The sequence below is a fragment of the Crinia signifera genome, chromosome 1 (assembly GCF_055691185.1).
Source record: "Crinia signifera chromosome 1, ASM5569118v1, whole genome shotgun sequence".
Classification (NCBI taxonomy): Eukaryota; Metazoa; Chordata; class Amphibia; order Anura; family Myobatrachidae; genus Crinia; species Crinia signifera.
The window spans coordinates 125,095,644-125,115,651 of record NC_139217.1 but is presented as its reverse complement, the minus strand read 5'-3'; the positions used below and the strand labels follow the sequence as shown (position 1 = coordinate 125,115,651).

At 44.1% G+C, this 20,008-nt stretch overlaps 1 protein-coding gene across 1 annotated transcript in view; it reads left to right on the top strand.

The window, feature by feature from the left end:
- LOC146060116 (putative ATP-dependent RNA helicase DDX60) overlaps nt 1-20,008 on the top strand; it is a 370,150-nt gene that overhangs the window by 213,442 nt on the left and 136,700 nt on the right. Inside the window, exon 28 of the mRNA XM_083173025.1 lies at nt 6,594-6,749. Within this exon, the coding sequence (XP_083029151.1) occupies nt 6,594-6,749 (156 nt within the window). The remainder of the gene's footprint in view (nt 1-6,593; nt 6,750-20,008) is intronic.

The window sequence follows — 20,008 nt, the reverse complement described above, 5'->3', positions numbered from 1 at the left end:
AGACACCCATGAGCAGACCACCCAACCAGAACACTGGTCACACCCCCCACATTATTAGGTGCTGGCCACAACCCCTATTATTGCGCATAATAGGCCCTTGATCATTTTCAGCTCCAGGCCCATTTAGACCTTAATCTGGCTCTGACTAGAGAAGCCAAATGCAGTCTGTGAGACTGACATGTCAGACAGTGCATGGCAGGCAGTCCCATTGGAAAGGTGTTTTCTGCCTCCAGGACCATCAGTCTGAGATGCTATAGGCAGAGAGATGGCTTTTTATAGGAATCCACTCGCTGCCTTATCGTGCAGCCCTAGCTGGCATCTATGGGCTGCAGCTGAAGCAGCCCATAAGAGCCAGGTTTTGGAAAACTCGCAGTACTGTCACAGCTATTGCACATGTACTTTCAATGTATTGTACAGGTGCTGGGAATGGCCGGTGGCAGACACAGGGCAGGGGAGAATCAGCAGCATGGCCATTGACAGCCTCCCTCGTAGGCATGAGTTGAAGCCGCCACTGGTGCCAAGGGTTTTTACAGGAGAGAGGTCAGAAAGCAAGTTAGGTAATTTACAGTAAACTCAAGTTATTCTTTGAAACACTGGAGACTAGGAGTGTGGGGCGTAATACTCTGGCAACCAGCTTTAGTCACAGTAAAGTTTAAATTGACACAATTGTTCTAACCTGTTGCCCTTTTACTAAATCACCTGATCACTGGTGTAAGAAGTACAAGTATCTGAATAATACCCCTTTTACACCAAAATCCCTGGTCGGAACCTGTTCTTTGAACACGGAAGTTTCCAGGGTCAGACCCTGCTTCATACCCCATTTATACCCCTTTTACACCAAAATCAATGGTCGGACCCTGGTCTTTGAACACGGGAGTTTCCAGGGTTGGACCCAGCTTCATACCCAATTTACACAGCACTGTGACCCAGGTCGGACCCAGGTCTGCGCCGTTTACACTGAACCTGGGTCAGCACTGCTTTTCCCTATGAATGACATAAAAAATGTCCATTTTAGGACTGATAAACTGGCATCCAACTTTCCCTCAATGATTTTAAATAAAAATTTAAAGACATGACAAGTTAGCATTGAAAAATGTTGGTTTGTTTATTTAGTAAAATATTTTTCAAAAAGTTTTATTCAGTGCTCAAGCGCACATAGCGTTATAAAGGTGCAGCATCACCCATGTGCTCTCCCCAGCCTCCTCCCCTGCAGCAGCAGACCGAATCTCCCATGTGCTCCCCCCCCCCCAAAAAAAATAATAATAATAATATAAATGATACTGCATCCAATTATGATTTCTGTGTGCACTGCCAGTATCCTTCCTGGCTGCTGTCTTTTGCCACTACAGCGCACTGTGGAAAGGCGTCCAGCACTTCTGGTATCCTTTCAGCACTACCCGGATGTCCCAACCTGGGTTGGGACTATTTACACCGCCCACGACCCAGGTCCAACCAGTGTTCAACCCTGGTCAGTACCTGGGTAGGAGACCAGTGTTACTGGACCTGGGTTGGCCCCTTTTACACCAAGGCTGGTGCATAAAAAAATTCTCCCCTTCATCTAAACTTGTCTGTTTCTTCTTATCTTTCTGTTTTTCTCTTTCTCTCCTTTCTCGCTCTCTTCTACCCCTTTTACACCAAAAACCCTGGTCGGACCCTGGTCTTTGAATGCTGGAGTATCCAGGGTCTGACCCTGCTTTATACCCCATTTACACAGCACTTTGACCTGGGTCGGACCTGGGTCTGCACCATTTACACTGAACCTGGGTCAGCCCTGCCTTAAATAATATTTTATATATATATTTATAGAAAAATATATATATATATAGAAATATATATATATATATATATATAGAAATATATAATATATAGAAATATATATATATATATATATATATATATATATATATATATATATATATATATATATCAGGGCTGACCCAGGTTAAGTGTTTTTTTTTTTAAGGTGCTGGGGGTGCCGGAGGGTACCTGTCCTGCCTGCTGTGCTTGGTGTACCTGGGGGTACCGGGGTGCTGGGGGGTGCAAGGGGTGCTGAAGGTACCTGTCCTGTCTGCGGTCGGATCTCAGCGGAGAAGATGATGGGGGAAATTTACTAAAGGAAATGTGTAAAAAATAGGTGTAAAAATAGGTGTATTTGTATCCAGAAATACACTTATTTTTGACATTTACTATCCCGAAAATACGGCAAATCGTATTGATAGCACATCAATACGAATTGCCGTATTTTCGGGATAGTAAATGTCAAAAATAAGTGTATTTCTGGATACAAATACACCTATTTTTACACCTATTTTTTACACATTTCCTTTAGTAAATTTCCCCCGATGTGCGCCGTTGCTGTACCACCCCCCTCCCCGGCAGACGGTCCCTGCGGCGTGCGGCGTATGGAGTGTCAGTGGCGGGGGTCCCTCTGGCGCATGGGAACTAGTACTAGTTCCTATGCGCTGGAGGGACCGCCGATACTGACACTCCATACGCCGCAGGGACCGGCTGCCGGATGGGGGGGAGGGGGGGTGATACAGCAGCGGCGCACATCATCTTCTCCGCTGAGATCCGACCGCAGGCAGGACATGTACCCCCAGCACCCCCGTACCCCCAGCACAGCAGGCTGACAGGTACCCCCCTCTCCTCAGTAGCCGCAGGGACCCCCCTCCTCCCGCAGCAGCTGGGAACATCTTCCCCAGCGCTGCACGCTGTGGACCCGCTGCGGGTGCCTGCACCCGCAGCGGGACCATTTACACCGACATTTACACGGGTCCTATCCGTGTTCTACCCAGGTCAGGACCTGGGTAGAGGACCCGTGTAAATGGAAACGGATACCCCCCATTTACACCGCCGCGGATCCGGGTCTGACCCGCCGCTGACCCGGATTTTTCGGCGGTGTAAAAGGGGTATTCTCCTCCTCTCTTTCCATGAATGGCCCTAGCCACACCATTCACTTCCCCACCTAATCCTGTTACTCCCCAGACCTCTAGTTCTTTTCATTGTGTTATTTTTTTTTTTGTCTCACAAATTTATCCTAAAACCAGGTCTTATGGTGTCGCACACAACCTGTTGATGGTCATCCTTAAAATGATAATGTATATTCTTTCTTCATATTTCTGTTGGCTTGCTGACTATGTGCTTTAACAAGCCTGGCCACCTTGATACTGTTTCTGTTCTAATGTGTGACCCTTGTTGACTTCTAATAAAAATACCATTGAAACAGAAAGCCTGACACCTCACATAAAAATGACTCAACTTGATAAAGAACAAAAGCTATTTTAGCAATGCAGCAATTTTAAATCAGTCGTTTTGCCACGCCTTGCGAGGGACCAAATTGATTTGTTAAATGATAGGTAGACTTTTGTAGAGGGAGCATCTGTTCCATGGCCCTTTATATTGTGCTGTGGGTGGAGCAATAAATTATAATGCCTTCTGTCAAGTGTACATAGTATTTGCATATATGGTTCATTCGCACCCTCTTCTGACAAATGATCAGCAATGGAGATCATTTAGTGTTATAGTTTCTCTCTAAGGGGTAGTTATCATAGGGAGAAAAGTTCTGAGCCTGACAAAGACAGGGCTTTCTCCCTGTATAAGGAGACCTGGTCAGCTACCTCTGGCAATAGCTTCCCTATGAAATGGCGTGTTTAATGGGGCCTACACACCTAGCGATTTGGGTGCATTTGCTGGGTGATCTTACTAGATCACTTGGAAAATGCCCCTACAGTTGATGAAGAGCTGAGTATTCCTCTGCTGCCCTGGTTAACTTTTATTGATAAATTGCAGTGATTGCTGTACATTGATCACTATGTTTCACAGCCTGAGAAAGAATGATCACCGTACCACTTCCCACCATCTAGGCAACAATAGCAAATGAAGTAGCCAGAAAATAGGGCTAGATTAACAAGGTACTGAATGGGCTACAGCCATAAGCCTCCATTCAAAAACAGGCCTGTCATGTCTGATGAGGACCAGCTGCCTAGGTTAGTGCAGTCGGTCATAAATCAGAAGCATTAAAATTGTATTTCTAGTTCTCAAAATGTTTCATTTTTTTAAATGTAATTAGGGAGACAGTGGCCTGGTAGTGTAGGGGGTGTACACAGGGCCTTTGCAAGGTTTATGGGCACCCTAGGCAATATGCCACCAACTGCACCTGCTCCTTCCAGTGTATAATAAGAATAAGGGGGTAGCAGAATCTGTCATTTATAATAATATGCCACACAGCAGTGTCCCAAATTACTAATACACTATAATGAATTACACCAATTCATATTATGTACCCATCTGTTTCTAAGAAATGTTGGAGCTGACTATCTGGAATGGGAACTGCAGATGGAGCCCTCCTCATCTAGCCCTTTAATAGAATTAACTGAGTTATTGGATTACTCTGCTGATCCCCTACTGCAGGCTTTCCCAACCACGGTCCTCAAGGCACACCAACAGTGCAGGTTTTAGTGATATCCAGGCTTAAGCACTGGTGACTTAATTAGTACCTTAGTGATTCTGATTAAACCATCCGTGCAGAAGCCTGGATATTACTAAACTCTGCACTGTTGGTGTGCCTTGAGGACCGTGGTTGGGAAAGCTTGCCCTACTGTATTGTTCTATATATTGTATTGATGCTGAGAACAAAAGAGTAGCCATGGTGAGCCAAGACCTAAGGAAGATAGTTGAAAGGGGCTCCATCTGTATGACACATATTTGGTGGGACTGTTAACATTTGAACTCCTTCTGGCACGACATAATTGATCTTTCTCAACAAATACTCAATGCTCCAGTTCCCTCAGATCCATCTTTTTGGTTGCTTAACCATTCCCATTTTCCTATGAGTGATTTTAAATTATCCCTGTTGTGTTTAGGCATTTAAGCAATGCAGCCTGTGCTTCTATCCCTATGTTTTGGAAATCTACACGAGGGATTGGTTTCATAAAATAAATGACTACATGTCAATGGAAGAGATTCTCAGTGCTCCTTCCGCTAACCCCTCCCGTTTCTCCACCACCTGGGTCCCATGGCTGGACTGTAAAGCTTCTAATGATTATCAGATGTTTGTGTTACATATACAGTCGCCCTAATTTGGCTTATCACTCTATGCACAAGATCCCCCCCCTCTTTCTTTTTTCCCTCTTTCACTCTATCTTTGGTTACAGCAATGTTACACTATGTATATAAATGTACTTTTATTGTTTCCGATGTAACAAAGCCTTATACACAGCTAATCTATGTACCTTGCAAGATATAAGTATTGCGGATTCTTGTTTATTTGTTTAAATTCAACAAAAACTGATTGTACAAAAAATTGTATTACTCTGAACACATAGACACATGGTTTACACGGCACCCCTATCTTGTATTTGTACTGATACGTAGCTTAGAGAAACCTCAGGAACACGGCAAGGCAGGAACTATTTCTGGAACAGGGACCAGCTTACAAAGCTTCCATTAAGAGACTGGAACTAGAAACTACTGTATATAGTGGAAATAGAAACTATCCCCGGCAAGGCTGTTCAGGGCTGGCTGCCTTTTACCTGAAATTTCTGGTTACTCAGTTTGTCTTGCACAATTGCGCTAGGGTGCCAATGAAGTAGCATATAAGGATGCAGGCACTGATTTCAGTACACCCAGAAAAATATGATCGGCATGCCCCTGTTTTCTAGAATATGCTCCATCGCCGTCCCAAATGGCAACAACATATTATATCATAACAGGGGCAGATTAAGGTCTGTGGGGGCCCTGGACAACAAGAACTGTGGGGGCCCCCTCCTCTCACCCCCCCCCTGCAGCACTAACCAGAGCAGTTATTCTCGCTGTCCATCAGAGTCTGAGCTGCTGCACGGGCACGGCCTCTTCATGCGTCTGGGACACGGGGTGATCAGGCGGGGAGAGCGGGGTAGGTCCCCACGGAGACAGTGAGACGAGAGTAGGGCAGCGGGGAGATGCGGGGCTGGCAGGTGAGTGGGAGAACATGGCATCTATCCCCCAGCACTTCTGCAATGCTTCACACACTGCGGCGGATGGGCTGTGGCGGGGTTCCTGCGGCAGATGGGAACCAATTCCCATCCGCTGCAGGGACCCTGCAGTTGACTGTCCAGCACTGCAGGACCCCCTGCCCACTCCACGGCGGGGGGCACGCTGTCTGGACCCCGCTGCCTGCCACCCACCTGGAGTGTGGGGGTCCCTGATGTGTGGGGGCCCCAGGGCGACTGCCCCTAATCGCTCCTTGGTGTCACTGAAGGTGACATCATATCCCATGATCTGCAACCCATTACCGACAACCTTAACAAAATGGATAAAAGGCAAAAGGGCATCTATTTTATGGATACTTGGAAGAGCAGGTCACCATCACCCTCCCACATCCCAACCACTTCCTAATGGATGGGAAGGATGCTTAGTGAATGGCCTCGTAATTGCCCGCACTGCAATGGAGTACAGTATTGCATCATGGTCCAAAATAATGCAAATAGACTCATCCTACACTGGCTACCATCATTCTGTAGGTAAATTTGTACTGTATTGTAATGCTATTTACAAAACTAGAGTGGTTAACAAATTGATTCATATGATCTCTTCAAATTGTAATCTCATTTTAGATTTTCAAGAAATGATGTGGAAAATTTGGCCTTCAAGTTAGAAAGCCACTTGAATGAAAAACAGAGCAAGAAAGTAACTGGAAAAGCATCTAAATATGATGAGAAAGAGATCCAGAAGCTTCAAGAAAAAGCGGATAAATTAAAAAAAAGCCTTATGTAAGTATTTTATAATGAAACAGGATTTTTGTCATGAGCTGTAATTTTGAATGTATTATAAATTTATCATTTTAAAACTAACTTGTCAACTACACATATTGTAGTGGGGCATTGCTTTTGTGAACTAGAAGATTGTATAGGCTATACATTTACTAAGAACTAGTGGCATCACTGAAACACACAGTAATGTCACAATTTTCTAGTAAATGTATAAGGTTATATTCACATGAATATTGGATCGTCTAGTACACAGGTTCTCAAAGTCAGTCCTCAGGACCCCACACAGTGCATGTTTTGCAGGTCTCCTCACAGAATCAAAAAATGTTGGGGAGAGGAAAGAAGTTGTTACTGGATGCACTCTTGTTGGACACTTTATGTATAGTGTCAGTGGAAAACCATTATAGCATTTTATCTAAAAACGTGGGAGCTCCTCTTATCTTTATTGTTAAACTTTGGATATGGGGACACCCACTTATCGTAGCGAAATAAGAGTTAAAAAACTTGACGACATAAACATACAAATGTGCTGACACAAGAAAGATAAAGAATGTGTTTTTAAAGATTAAAATGTAGGCGGATGTGGCTATCTATGGGTAAATTCCCACCAGGAAATATAAATACATGTATTAATCACAGAATATTGTGAAATATATGTAAGTTTTGTTTTTGGGCTATTTTTAGCCTGATATAATATATATTCGCCTTAATAGGTTTAATGTAATATAGCACTAGGAATTGGTACTCTGCTTATGGTTCTGTGCACTTATGGATACAATTGTATTGGTCCAGACTTGTATCTGATTTCTGGCCAAAGGCCTAGGTTTGGCCCACAAAGAAATAGTGAATACTGAAAAATACAACTTCAGATCTCCTGAGTGTCGTGGTAACCTCTACTGGTGGATATCAGGTATACAGGCCACAATTGCACTAAATTGTTCATGCCATAGATCACTCAGGGTGTTACTTTATTGACTCTTTGGGGGAAATTTACTAAAGGAAATTTGTAAAAAATAGGTGTATTTGTATCCAGAAATACACTTATTTTTGACATTTACTATCCCGGAAATACGGCAATTCGTATTCGTATTGATAGCACATCAATACGAATACGAATTGCCGTATTTTCGGGATTGTAAATGTAAAAAATAAGTGTATTTCTGGATACAAATACACCTATTTTTTTACAAATTTCCTTTGGTAAATTTCCCCCTTTGTGAGAGTTATCTACACACAGGGCAATATGTGTTAGCTGACAATGTGGGGGAAATTTACTAATATGGAAAACCTAAAAATTCGTATTCGTATTTTACCTACGACCGATTACGACTGTGTACGAATGGTATTGTTGTAGAAAAAGTCGTGTTCCGGGCTTTAATTTACTATGTAGTCGTAATTGAAAAATTCGTATTTTTCGATGTCGTAGCCATTCGTATTTTGTTTTACAAATGTTTCGTATTTTTGTAGAATCGTAAATTGAAATACAAATGTCCTAGGGAAGTTTGTTTAAAAACCAGGATATTTTACGAATTTTCGTGAAATGAAATACAAAAAATTGTATTTAATTCCACATGCATCACTATGAAAATGAAACCAGAATCGTGATTGGTGTATTTGTTTTACACTTGGGAGGTCTCTCACAGCCATATATAAGTCATGGAGGCGCCAAAACTTCAGTTTAATGTATAGCACACACTGTTTGCATTACAACACAATAGCACAGGTTAGGTCTGCAGAAACACTGCAAACCACAATACTCATCACTCTTTACAAGCGTTTGCCACCATTTCTGCCCTTGTAATTCCCAACCTTACTTTTCCAGATTTTTGTTCCCAACACTTACATCAGACATACCATCTGTAAGTGTGTACAGAACTATATATATATATGCAGAAAATAACATAATATCTGCTCATAACCTTCAATACGAATTAATGATTCTCCTCACCTAATTTGACACACCCTTGTTTGCACAGCTCATCAGTGCAGCAGCTGACATCATTTCTTCATTACTCTGAAAGTCCAGAAGGTTACTGCTTTTCATCCTGGTTTTAGCCATTTGCAATATTACAGTGTTGTAAACATTATACCCACTAACTGCAGTTTTTATTGATCATGTGACCTGCTAATTGAATGTGTATTAATGCTGTGCGTCACTGATCTTGTTTAGGAAATCACAGGTTCAATCACATACATGTATGTTTTACTGTGTGAGTGCTTCAGGTGGTCTTTAGCTGCTCAAGGGTTATTAGTGGACATACATTTATTCTGCTCTCAGCACACCAAAATTTCACAATCCACATTTTCAAACTCTTGTGCAGTGCAGGTGGGGCAGATGTAACATGGATATAAACAGTTTTATATATTTCTATGATTTTTAATTCCTGTGCAGCCTAAATAATGTACTTATTTGTAAAAACACAGCACTTTACATTTCTGCTTCCACACACCCAAGCCCAGGGCTGGCGCCACCACTAGGCAATGGTTGGAAGCAGGGCAGGAGGGAGGGCTCACTGCGCTGTGCGCAGTTCAGTCCCGATGCATGTTAACGACATTTTCCTCCACGCGTACAGCTGTTCAGCGTCTGAGGGTGAGCCAAGTGCTCAGCGCTGCCCGGCTGAGTGGCTGTACGCGGTGCGGGTGGAGGAAAATGTCAATTAACATGCATCGGGACTGAGCTCTCCCTCCCGCCCGCCCGCTCGCTGGACCGTCACCCGAGGTCCTCCTTAAGGGTGAGTGGTGTCCCCCCCCCCCAGGAGCAGCATGGTGGCCGTATTCCTCCCCCACCCCCCCCCCCGTAGAGCGGGTGAGCGCCGGGGCGCCCCCCCGCCTGGGGCGCTCCGGCGCCTTGCACCGGCACTGCCCAAGCCAATTGTATCTGACTCTGCACATGTTACATCTGGCCCACCTGCACTGCACATGCTTTGACCCACGTTGTTGAAAACATTGAACTACCATCATAACAGAATAATAGGCATAGTGCAACGCTAACACAAAGTCAATTTGTACACTACAAATGTTACATGAACTCAGGCCACAGCACAGCATGTTTTCCTGCATGAGTGTGTGTTCTTCTCACACATGTGTATGGGGCTTGTTCTCCTGGGCTGGCTGGTACCAGGATGTCAGTTGCTGGCCATGTCTTTGATCAACTTAGCTGATGTATGAGTCACCATAACTGCTGGTTACAGCTGACTTTACTACAGTAACAGGTGTATTTGATCAGCTGTGTGTAATGGTGCCTCGCTGACATCTGTCTTATGCAGCCCACACACGCACCGATTCCAGCGTGCGTTGTGGGCTTAACTAGCACACACAGCATTGCATCGTATGCCTTGTGCATACGATGTGCATGCTATGCGATGCTGTGCTAGAAAAAGCTAGTACAAAAAGTATGTGCAGCACATACTTTTTGTACTGTACGATGAGGTGCCGCGGGAGCGCGCACCCTATCGTACAGCATCGCACCGCCGGCATCGGCGCATGTGTGGGCTGCATTAGGGCCAGATAAGCTTGAAAAGTGATAAAATGGAGAGTGAAAAACAACCAGCCAATCAGCTCTTGTCTGACAATTTTCAAACACAGCCTGTGACATGGAAGGTAGGAGCTGATTGGCAGGTTGTTTATCACTCTCCATTCTATCACTTTTGAAGCTTAGTGCATCTGGTCCTTAGAGAGATAGAGAGAGAGAGATATGGGGCAGATTTATTAAGCTTGGAGAAGAGATAAACTGGAGATAAAGCGGAGAAAAGGTAAAAGGAGATAAAGCACCAGCCAATCAGCTGTGTTTGAAAAAAGACAGTTTTGAGCTGATTGGCTGGTGCTTTATCTCCTTTTACCTTTTCTCCGCTTTATCTCCAGTTTATCTCTTCTCCAAGCTTAATAAATCTGCTCCTATAGAGGGAGACAGAGACAGATTATAATGTATTCATAATCACACAAAAAGCCAGAGAGATAAACACACATGTGTAATCAATTCCCTATGTATTGCATACAGCAGTTTATACAGTATTATACACTTACCCAGTAGCCAGCCCTCTGCCATTGATCCGGCTTCAAACTCATCAAAGAGGACTGACTGGCCGAGGATATAGGAGTCATGACATGAGCCAGGGTAGCCTGCAAACACACTCATGATCTTAAGATTGGCATCACAGACCACCTGCACGTTGGTACTTGTGCTTCCATGTCGGTTATAATAGGAACGGGCAGTATCCCGAGGTGGTCTCAGCGGAATGTGTGTGCAGTCAATAGCACCAAGCACATTTGGCATGGATGCAATGCGATGGAATGCTACCCTAACATCATGCCACTCTGTCTCCTGGCTTGGGAAGCAGATTGAGGCATCTATATGTGGCTGAAGGGCTTCAAGCACCTGGGTCAGGTACCTGGACAGTGTGGGCTGAGATATGCCAATGCCTTGGCCAGTGACATGTTGAAAACTGCCAGATGCCAGAAAGTACAACACAGCCAGCAGTTTGTGCAGGCCTGAGACAGCGCATGAGTCGTCTTCTTCCTTGGCACTGCCAAGACATCAGGTCTCTCAAAGCCCACACTGAAGCACCCTGATATAGCATATAGTCTGCCATGCTAGAAGTCAGGAAGTGTTTGTAGGTAGTTATTTGGCTTTTATAAGGCACACATTTGGGATTACAATGGTCTGTGATGTATTGTTAAAATGATAACACATGTGTCCCATTGAAGCAGGCGAAAGACACTTCAAAATACACCTTGCAAAGGAAGGTGTATTTTTTTTCACGAGTTTGTTTACGAATCGTAGGTGTTTACGAATCCGATTTTACGAATTCACGAATACGAATTTTTAGTAAATGGTGAAAATACGCCTAGCCAATGCAAAAATCAGGCGTATTCTATCGATGGTGTAGACTTTTCGTAAACATGCGTAATCGTATTTAAAAATACGAATACGATCTCAATATGACATGTTTACGACAATACAAATTTCACGAATCTACGAATTTTGCACTTGATAAATGAACATTTCACGAATACGACAGAAATTCACGATTATTTCCCTACGAATACGACTTTTTTCTACTTTAAAATACGAATCCATATTAGTAAATTTCCCCCTGTCAGTCTATTTGCGGAGACCTAGGGGGACATTTACCAAAATGGATTCGTAGAAAAAAGGTGTATTCGTAGGGAGAAATACACCTTTTTTTTACGAATTTGTATTTTCGGGATTTACAATCCCGAAAATACAACAATTCGTATTCCTAAAGATGGAACATTTGTATTTGTATTTACAAATACGAATGTCTACACCATCGATAGAATACGACAGAAATCACCATTCAAAAGAATGGTGGTTCCTGATGTACTAAGCAGCCGTACTGATAATACGGCTGCTAAGTGGTGTGAAACACCCACGCAAATACGACAGGAAAATACACCTTGCTTTCCCTGTCGTATTTGCTTTAAGCCTGCACGGATCAGTCAGATCCGTGCAGGCTTTAGTGTAAAAAAAAAAAGAAAAAAAAAATATTAAAAAAAACTCGGCATGGTCCCCCCCACAGCTGTAACCAGCACCAGGCTGACGGAGCCGGGCCGGTAATTAAAAATCAGGGAACCCGACAAATAGGGGTTCCCCGATTTTTAACATACAGCCCCAGGCTCCAGGTCAGGGCTGGATCCCAAAATACGGGGGACAAAATGAGTAGGGGTCCCCCGTATTTTAAGTACCAGCCCCAGGCCAAACCAGCCAGCAGGGTAATGCCACAGCCGGGGGGAGACTTTTTATACAAGTCCCCCCGGCCAAAGCATTCAGCCCTACCGACCAGACAGCCTGGCCAGGGGCCCTGGGGGAGTGGGGACCCCCCCAATAAAGGAGTCCCCACCCTCCAGGACTTACCTGACCAGGCTGAAGCCAGGTGCTGTCCTCGATGCCCCTGGGCGGTGGGCATCGAGATGATCTTGGTGTAAAAAAAAGATTAAACTATTGTCTAATACTGGGGCACTATGAGTCCCAGCAAGCCTCCCCCGCAAGCTGGGACTTGGAGAACCACAAGTCCCAGCCTGCGGGGCATTAAAGGGCCCGCTGGGTCTTGTAGTGCCACGGTATTAAAAATAGTACAATAAAACACACTGACACACACTTAAAATAAAACTTTAATACATACAAAGCCCACACATACTAATACTTACCTATCTTCTTCCCGTAGGTAGCCCTGGTCCTGTGTCGTCTTCTGGTCCTGTGTCTGCGTTCTTCTTCATGTCGACGTCGCTGTCGGCGATGGCGTCCGGAGTCCGACGAAATCCATGTGGAAGCTGTGGAAGGAAACCATACTCACCTGTCCCGGGGCGACGTAGTCCAGGTAAGGGTCTTGGCAAAAAAACAAACCGACACCCGAAACCAGCCGGACAGCAGGAGCCACACGGTGTTTGTGTACATCGTGCGGCTCCGCCTCCCGAATGCCGCTATTGGCCGCCTTTATTTATATTTTGCCAAGACCCTTACCTGGACTACATCGCCCTGGGACAGGTGAGCATGGTTTCCTTCCACAGCTTCCACATGGATTTCGTCGGACTCCGGACGCCATCGCCGACAGCGACGTCGACATGAAGAAGAACGCCGACACAGGACCAGAAGACGACACAGGACCAGGGCTACCTACGGGAAGAAGATAGGTAAATATTAGTATGTGTGGGCTTTGTATGTATTAAAGTTTTATTTTAAGTGTGTGTCAGTGTGTTTTATTGTACTATTTTTAATACCGTGGCACTACAAGACCCAGTGGGCCCTTTAATGCCCCGCAGGCTGGGACTTGTGGTTCTCCAAGTCCCAGCTTGTGGGGGAGGCTTGCTGGGACTCATAGTGCCCCAGTATTAGACAATAGTTTAATCTTTTTTTTACACCAAGATCAGCTCGATGCCCACCGCCCAGGGGCATCGAGGACAGCACCAGGCTTCAGCCTGGTCAGGTAAGTCCTGGAGGGGGGGGACCCCTTTATTGGGGGGGTCCCCACTCCCCCAGGGCCCCTGGCCAGGCTGACTGGTCGGTAGGGCTGAATGCTTTGGCCGGGGGGACTTGTATAAAAAGTCTCCCCCCTGCTGGCTGGTTTGGCCTGGGGCGGGTTCTTGAAATACGGGGGACCCCTAGTCATTTTGTCCCCCGTATTTTGGGAACCAGCCTCGGACCTGGAGCCTGGGGCTGGTTGTTAAAAATCGGGGAACCTCTATTTGTCGGGTTCCCTGATTTTTAATTACCGGCCCCGGCTCTTCCAGCCTGGTGCTGGTTACAGCTGTGGGGGGGACCCCACGCCGATTTTTTTTATTTATTTATTTATTTTTCTATTTTTTTTTTACACTCTGCAGCCTGCACGGATCTGACTGATCTGTGCAGACTGCCAGAAACATTCGTATTAGCGGCCGTATATATGGCCAGCTAATACGAATGGTTACACCATCGGAGGGTTACAAAGCAGTCGTATATGACTGCTTTGTAATTTCCCCTCCGGAACACGACTTTGCATACGACTGAAACAGTCGTATGCAGTCGTAGGGGAAATACCAATATGAAAAACTAGGTTTTTCATATTGGTAAATGTCCCCCCTAATGTCTATAGTGGTAATAATCATTGCAATCAATACAGATGATTTTGAGACATATATGAGTCTTGTTTGTGGGCTATGTTTAGCCAGACACAATGTATGATTGCCTCTATAGGCTTAAATGTAACGTAGCACTAGGAATTAGTACTCCGCTTAATGTGGATACAGTTGTATTAGTCTAGATTTGTATCTAATTTCTGGCCGAGAGCCCATATTTTACATAAGGAGAAACAGTAACCAGTGAAGAGTATGGGTTTCAATATCCTGGGTGCAATGGTGGCCTCTGCTGGTGTGTACCCAGTATGGCGGTGTGCAGAAATTGCACTAAATTATTAACGCCATGGGTCACTTATAGTGCCACTCTATTGGCTCTTGATAAGAGCTTACATGCACACAGGGCTTTGTCTATTTAGCTGACAAAATCAGTCTACTTGCGGAGACGGGGGGAAATTTACTAAAGTAAATTTGGAAAAATAGGTGTATTTGTCTCCAGAAATTTACTTATTTTTGACATTTAGGGGGAAATTTACTAAAGGAAATTTGTAAAAAAATAGGTGTATTTGTATTTAGAAATACACTTATTTTTGACATATACTACCCCGAAAATACGGCAATTCGTATTCGTATTAATGTGCTATCAATACGAATACGAGTTGCCGTATTTTCGGGATTGTAAATGTCAAAAATAAGTATATTTCTAAATACAAATACACCTATTTTTTACAAATTTCCTTTAGTAAATTTCCCCCTTACTATCCCGAAAATACGGCAATTCGTATTCGTATTGATAGCACATGAATACGAATACGAATTGCCGTATTTTCGGGATAGTAAATGTCAAAAATAAGTGTATTTCTGGATACAAATACACCTATTTTTTTACAAATTTCCTTTAGTAAATTTCCCCCCTAATATCTATAGTGCTGGTGAGCGTACAAACAAACAAAACATTTCCTGCAGCCTACATAACAGTCTACAATCCGTCCTATAAGAGATTAGGACACGTGTTTCGCTAAAGCTTAGCTAGAAGAAGCTTTAGCGAAACACGTGTCCTAATCTCTTGCATGGGTCTTCAACCTGTGGCCCTCCAGATGTTGTGAAACTACATGTTCCAACATGCATTGCCACATTTTTTCCTATAAGAGCATACCAAAAAAACCTCAGGGCATGCTGGGACATGTAGTTCCACAACATCTGGAGGGCCACAGGTTGAAGACCTGTGTCTTATAGGATGGATTGTAGACTGTTATGTAGGCTGCAGGAAATGTTTTGTTTGTTTATACGCTCATCAGCACTATAGATATTAGGTCTCCGCAAGTAGACTGCTTTTGTCAGCTAAATAGACAAAGCCCTGTGTGCATGTAAGCTCTTATCAAGAGCCAATAGAGTGGCACTCTAAGTGACCCATGGCGTTAATAATTTAGTGGAATTTCTGCACACCGCCATACTGGGTACACACTAGCAGAGGCCACCATTGCACCCAGGAGATTGAAACCCGTACTCTTCAGTGGTTACTGTTTCTCCTCATGTAAAATCTGGGCTCTCAGCCAGAAATTAGATACAAATCTAGACTAATACAACTGTATCCACATTAAGCGGAGTACTTATTCCTAGTGCTACGTTACATTTAAGCCTATAGAGGCAATCATACATTGTGTCAGGCTAAAAATAGCCCACAAACAAGACTCATATATGTCTCAAAATCATCTGTATTGACTGCAATGATTATTAGCACTATAAACATTAGGTCTCCGCAAATAGACTGACATTGTCAGCTAACACATATTGCCCTGTGTGTATACAAGCTCTCACAAAGAGTCAGGAAAGTAACACCCTGAGTGATCTATGGCGTGAACAATTTAGTGCAATTGTGGCCTGTATACCTGATATCCACCAGCAGAGGTTACCACGACACTCAGGAGATCTGAAGTTGTATTTTTCAGTATTCACTATTTCTTTGTGGGCCAAAAGTAGGCCTTTGGCCAGAAATCAGATACAAGTCTGGACCAATACAATTGTATCCATATGTGCACAGAACCATAAGCAGAGTATCAATTCCTAGTGCTATACTACATTAAGCCTATTAAGGCGAATATATATTATATCAGGCTAAACATAGCCCAAAAACAAAACTTACATATATTTCACAATATTCTGTGCTTAATACATGTATTGATTTTTCCTGGTGGGAATTTACCCATAGATAGCCACATCTCAGTCACATCCGCCTACATTTTAATCTTTAAAAACACATTCTTTATCTTTCCTGTGTCAGCACATTTGTATGTTTACTGTATGTCGTCAAGTTTTTTAACTCTTATTTCACTATGCTAAGTGGGTGTCTCCGTATCCAAAGTTTAACAATAAAGATAAGAGGATCTTCCACGTTTTGAGATAAAACGCAATAATGGTTTTCCACTGACACTATACATAAAGTGTCAAACAAGAGTGCATCCAGTAACAACTTCTTTCCTCTCCCCTCTCCCCAACATTTTTTGTTCATTGACCAAGTTGGCCAGGATAGCTCCCCGCTAATACTATAACACCAAAAATAAGCGGTTCATTGCCCGCACATTGAAGGGCACTAATCTTATTTGTGTGCAGAATCTCCACAAACCCCCTCTCTGCTCCTCACGGAATCACAAGTGTAATAATTAGCTCCACCTGTGGACCTTTTAAAATGTGTCAATGAGTAATCAATGCACCTGTACACCTGCTGGGTGACCTGAAAAACATGAACTGTGTGGGGTCCTGAGGACCGAGTTTGAGAACCCCTGATCTAGTACGTATGTGTTAAAGGCACTACCTCAATGAACTTCTGTACCTGTCAATTGACTCTTCTTCATCATGGCTAACTGAATGGTTTGCTGACCACAGCATTATCATCATGATGAAGATACAGGACTTGCCTCCAATGGAAAATATTTTTTTCCACTTAAAAAGTGTATAAATGGCCATTCTGCAACATCAATTATTGGTGCCAAATTGTTTTAAAAAGAATTGTCAGTCTAAAGTCAACTTGTGGATAGGTATTTAATTTGAATGAAGTAACTATCCTTCCATAATTGCTGTAAGGTTCAATTGGTTTTGATTGAGTAACTGACATCAATTAAGTACATCAATGACAACCTGATATAGGCATATGTGTTAGCAGCCGCTGTCGTGACTTGCGCACCGGGTGACACATGAGATAGGCGTGTGCACGCCAGATGGCATGCATGTCAGGCGTATGTTTTGGTGAGCGAACTGTGGGACGAGCCCGCCGGCTATTGACTGCAGATGACGCAGTCTCTTGCCGTTGTTAGACAACGGTCCAGCACTTCTTCCGGGTCCTCGAGTGGATGCAGTGTATTATGGTCTCAGCTGATATTCATGCCGAGATGCTGGCCAAAAATAGAGATCAGCTGCAGTGTGTTTGGGCTGTTTTTTTTTTTTTAATATTAAATGTTTTATTGATTATGGAAAACAAAGTATGAATATACATGCAATAGTGTAAACCCATGTTAAACACATACAGAAGCAAAATAACAAAATACAAGGGCTCGTTTACCAGTATCTACATGTGCAACCATATAAGAATCAAAACCTGTAAACACTGAGTGAGAAGGAAGTCTATACAGAATGAGACAAAACAAAACAACACAGACACAAAAGGAGTGAGAGAGAGAGGAAAAAAAACAGAAAGGGGAATAAAGAAAAAAAAGTGTAAAGGATGCGGGGACATAGAAACTTTGCACTACCTACTGACATCAAATTCAATTAAGATGAATCGCCAAGCTGAGGCCAGCGGCGTAACTATAGCACAGCAGCCCCCGCCACCGCGCGGGGGGGGGGGGGCGCTGTGCATGTGGGGGCACCGGGGGCTGCGGTGCTATAGTTACACTCCCCCCCCCCCCCCAATCCCCCGCAGACTTACCTATCTCGCTGGTCCCGGCGGCTCCGTTCTTCTGCTGAGGACCACCACAAAATGGCCGCCCCCATATAGCAGACAGTTCTCTAAACTGTCTGCTGTATGGGGGCGGCCATTTTGTGCTGGTCCTCAGCAGAAGAACTGAGCCGCCGGGACCAGCGCGATAGGTATGGCTGCAGGGGATTGGGGGGGGGGGTTTGCATGGGCGGCGGGGCGGCGGGGGATTGGGGGTGCTTGGCGGGGCGGCGGCGGGGGGGGGGGCAAAACTTAGTTACGCCACTGGCTGAGGCGACTGTAAAACCGAAATATCAACGTGGTTGCTGGGACTGGTAGAATGTCCCTGTCTCTCCCGGTATTCACTCCACTTAAACCATTTTATGTGAATTGAGGAGGGGGAGGAGGAGTATTTACAACCAGCTGTCTCAAACACAAAGTGTTTGTGAGTGTTATTAATGATAGTTTGTATACTGGGTATAGAGTGGGATTTCCACAGTTGTCCTATAGCTGCCTTTGTGGAAATCAGGATATGGCCCAGCAGGTATCTATCACAGCTTAAGAGAGTATTTGGGGTATGGTGAAACAGAGCAACAACGGAATCAACAGGCACCGATATCCCAAGGACGTCATTTATGAGGGAGAATACTTCGATCCACAGCGGGCGCAAAACCGGGCAATCCCAGAAGATATGTAGAATAGTTCCATTGCACCCACAGTTTCTCCAACAGTGGCAGGAAGCCGTAGGCCAAATAAGATGCAGCCGCTGTGGAGTAAAGTAGGCTCTGTGACACAACTTATAAAACATTTCACAGTGTTGGAGGCATTTAGATATCTTAAAACATGACATAGAAGTCGAATCCCATTCAGTGTCTTGAAACACTCTAGCCAAATATCTTTCCCATTTAAGTTGAGATGGTAATTTCCCCTTCTTACCCAACAGAACAATATGCTGGTACCAACGGGATATACCTCCTCTGTGATTAGGGGAGGACAATCTAACATATATATAATAGTAGGAAGACGTATAATAGTAGATGGTTTAGCCATATATGTGGATAGCCAATGGCGTATTTGTAGATATTTAAAAAAAATCACCTTTAGGGATACCAAATTGTGACTGTAGCTGAGAAAAGGGAAGCAGGGAGTCTGTATCAAACATATCCTTCAAACATATAATGCCTCTCTCTACCCAGGGGTCTAGACGAAGGTCTGAAATACAGTTAGCCAGAGTTTTAATAGGAAGGGTGGGGGCCGGTAGAGACACGTCGGGGTCATCTGAAATCACAGTATGCAACTCCGGGCCCCTTCCAAGATGGGACAGCCTGCTTGGGGAGTAAAAATAAGTCAGTAAGGTTGAATTTTTCCATGAAGGATATTTCTATAAGGACCCAGGGTTTGGGGGATGTAACGGAAAACCAATCCCGTGCCTGGCTAAGGATACAGGCAGAGTGGTAACTGTCAATGTCAGGATAAGCAACACCTCCAGAGTGTTTCGGCAATACTAAAGTGCGCTTAGCAATACGGGGCTTAGAGCCCTTCCAAATGTATCATGAAAATAGCTGATTGGCTCTAAGACTGAGGGATTTGGGGATAGTTCGTGGGATGGCACGAAAGAGATACATCAATTTAGGTAGCAACACCATTTCAGCTGCCGCCATACGCCCCAGCCATGAGATTTCGTGAAGAAGCCACTCTTTTATTAACTTCTCAAATGAGCAGAGTAGAGGTATGAAATTACAATCGACAAGGTCAGCATCCCTGGCTACTTGCACTCCTAAAT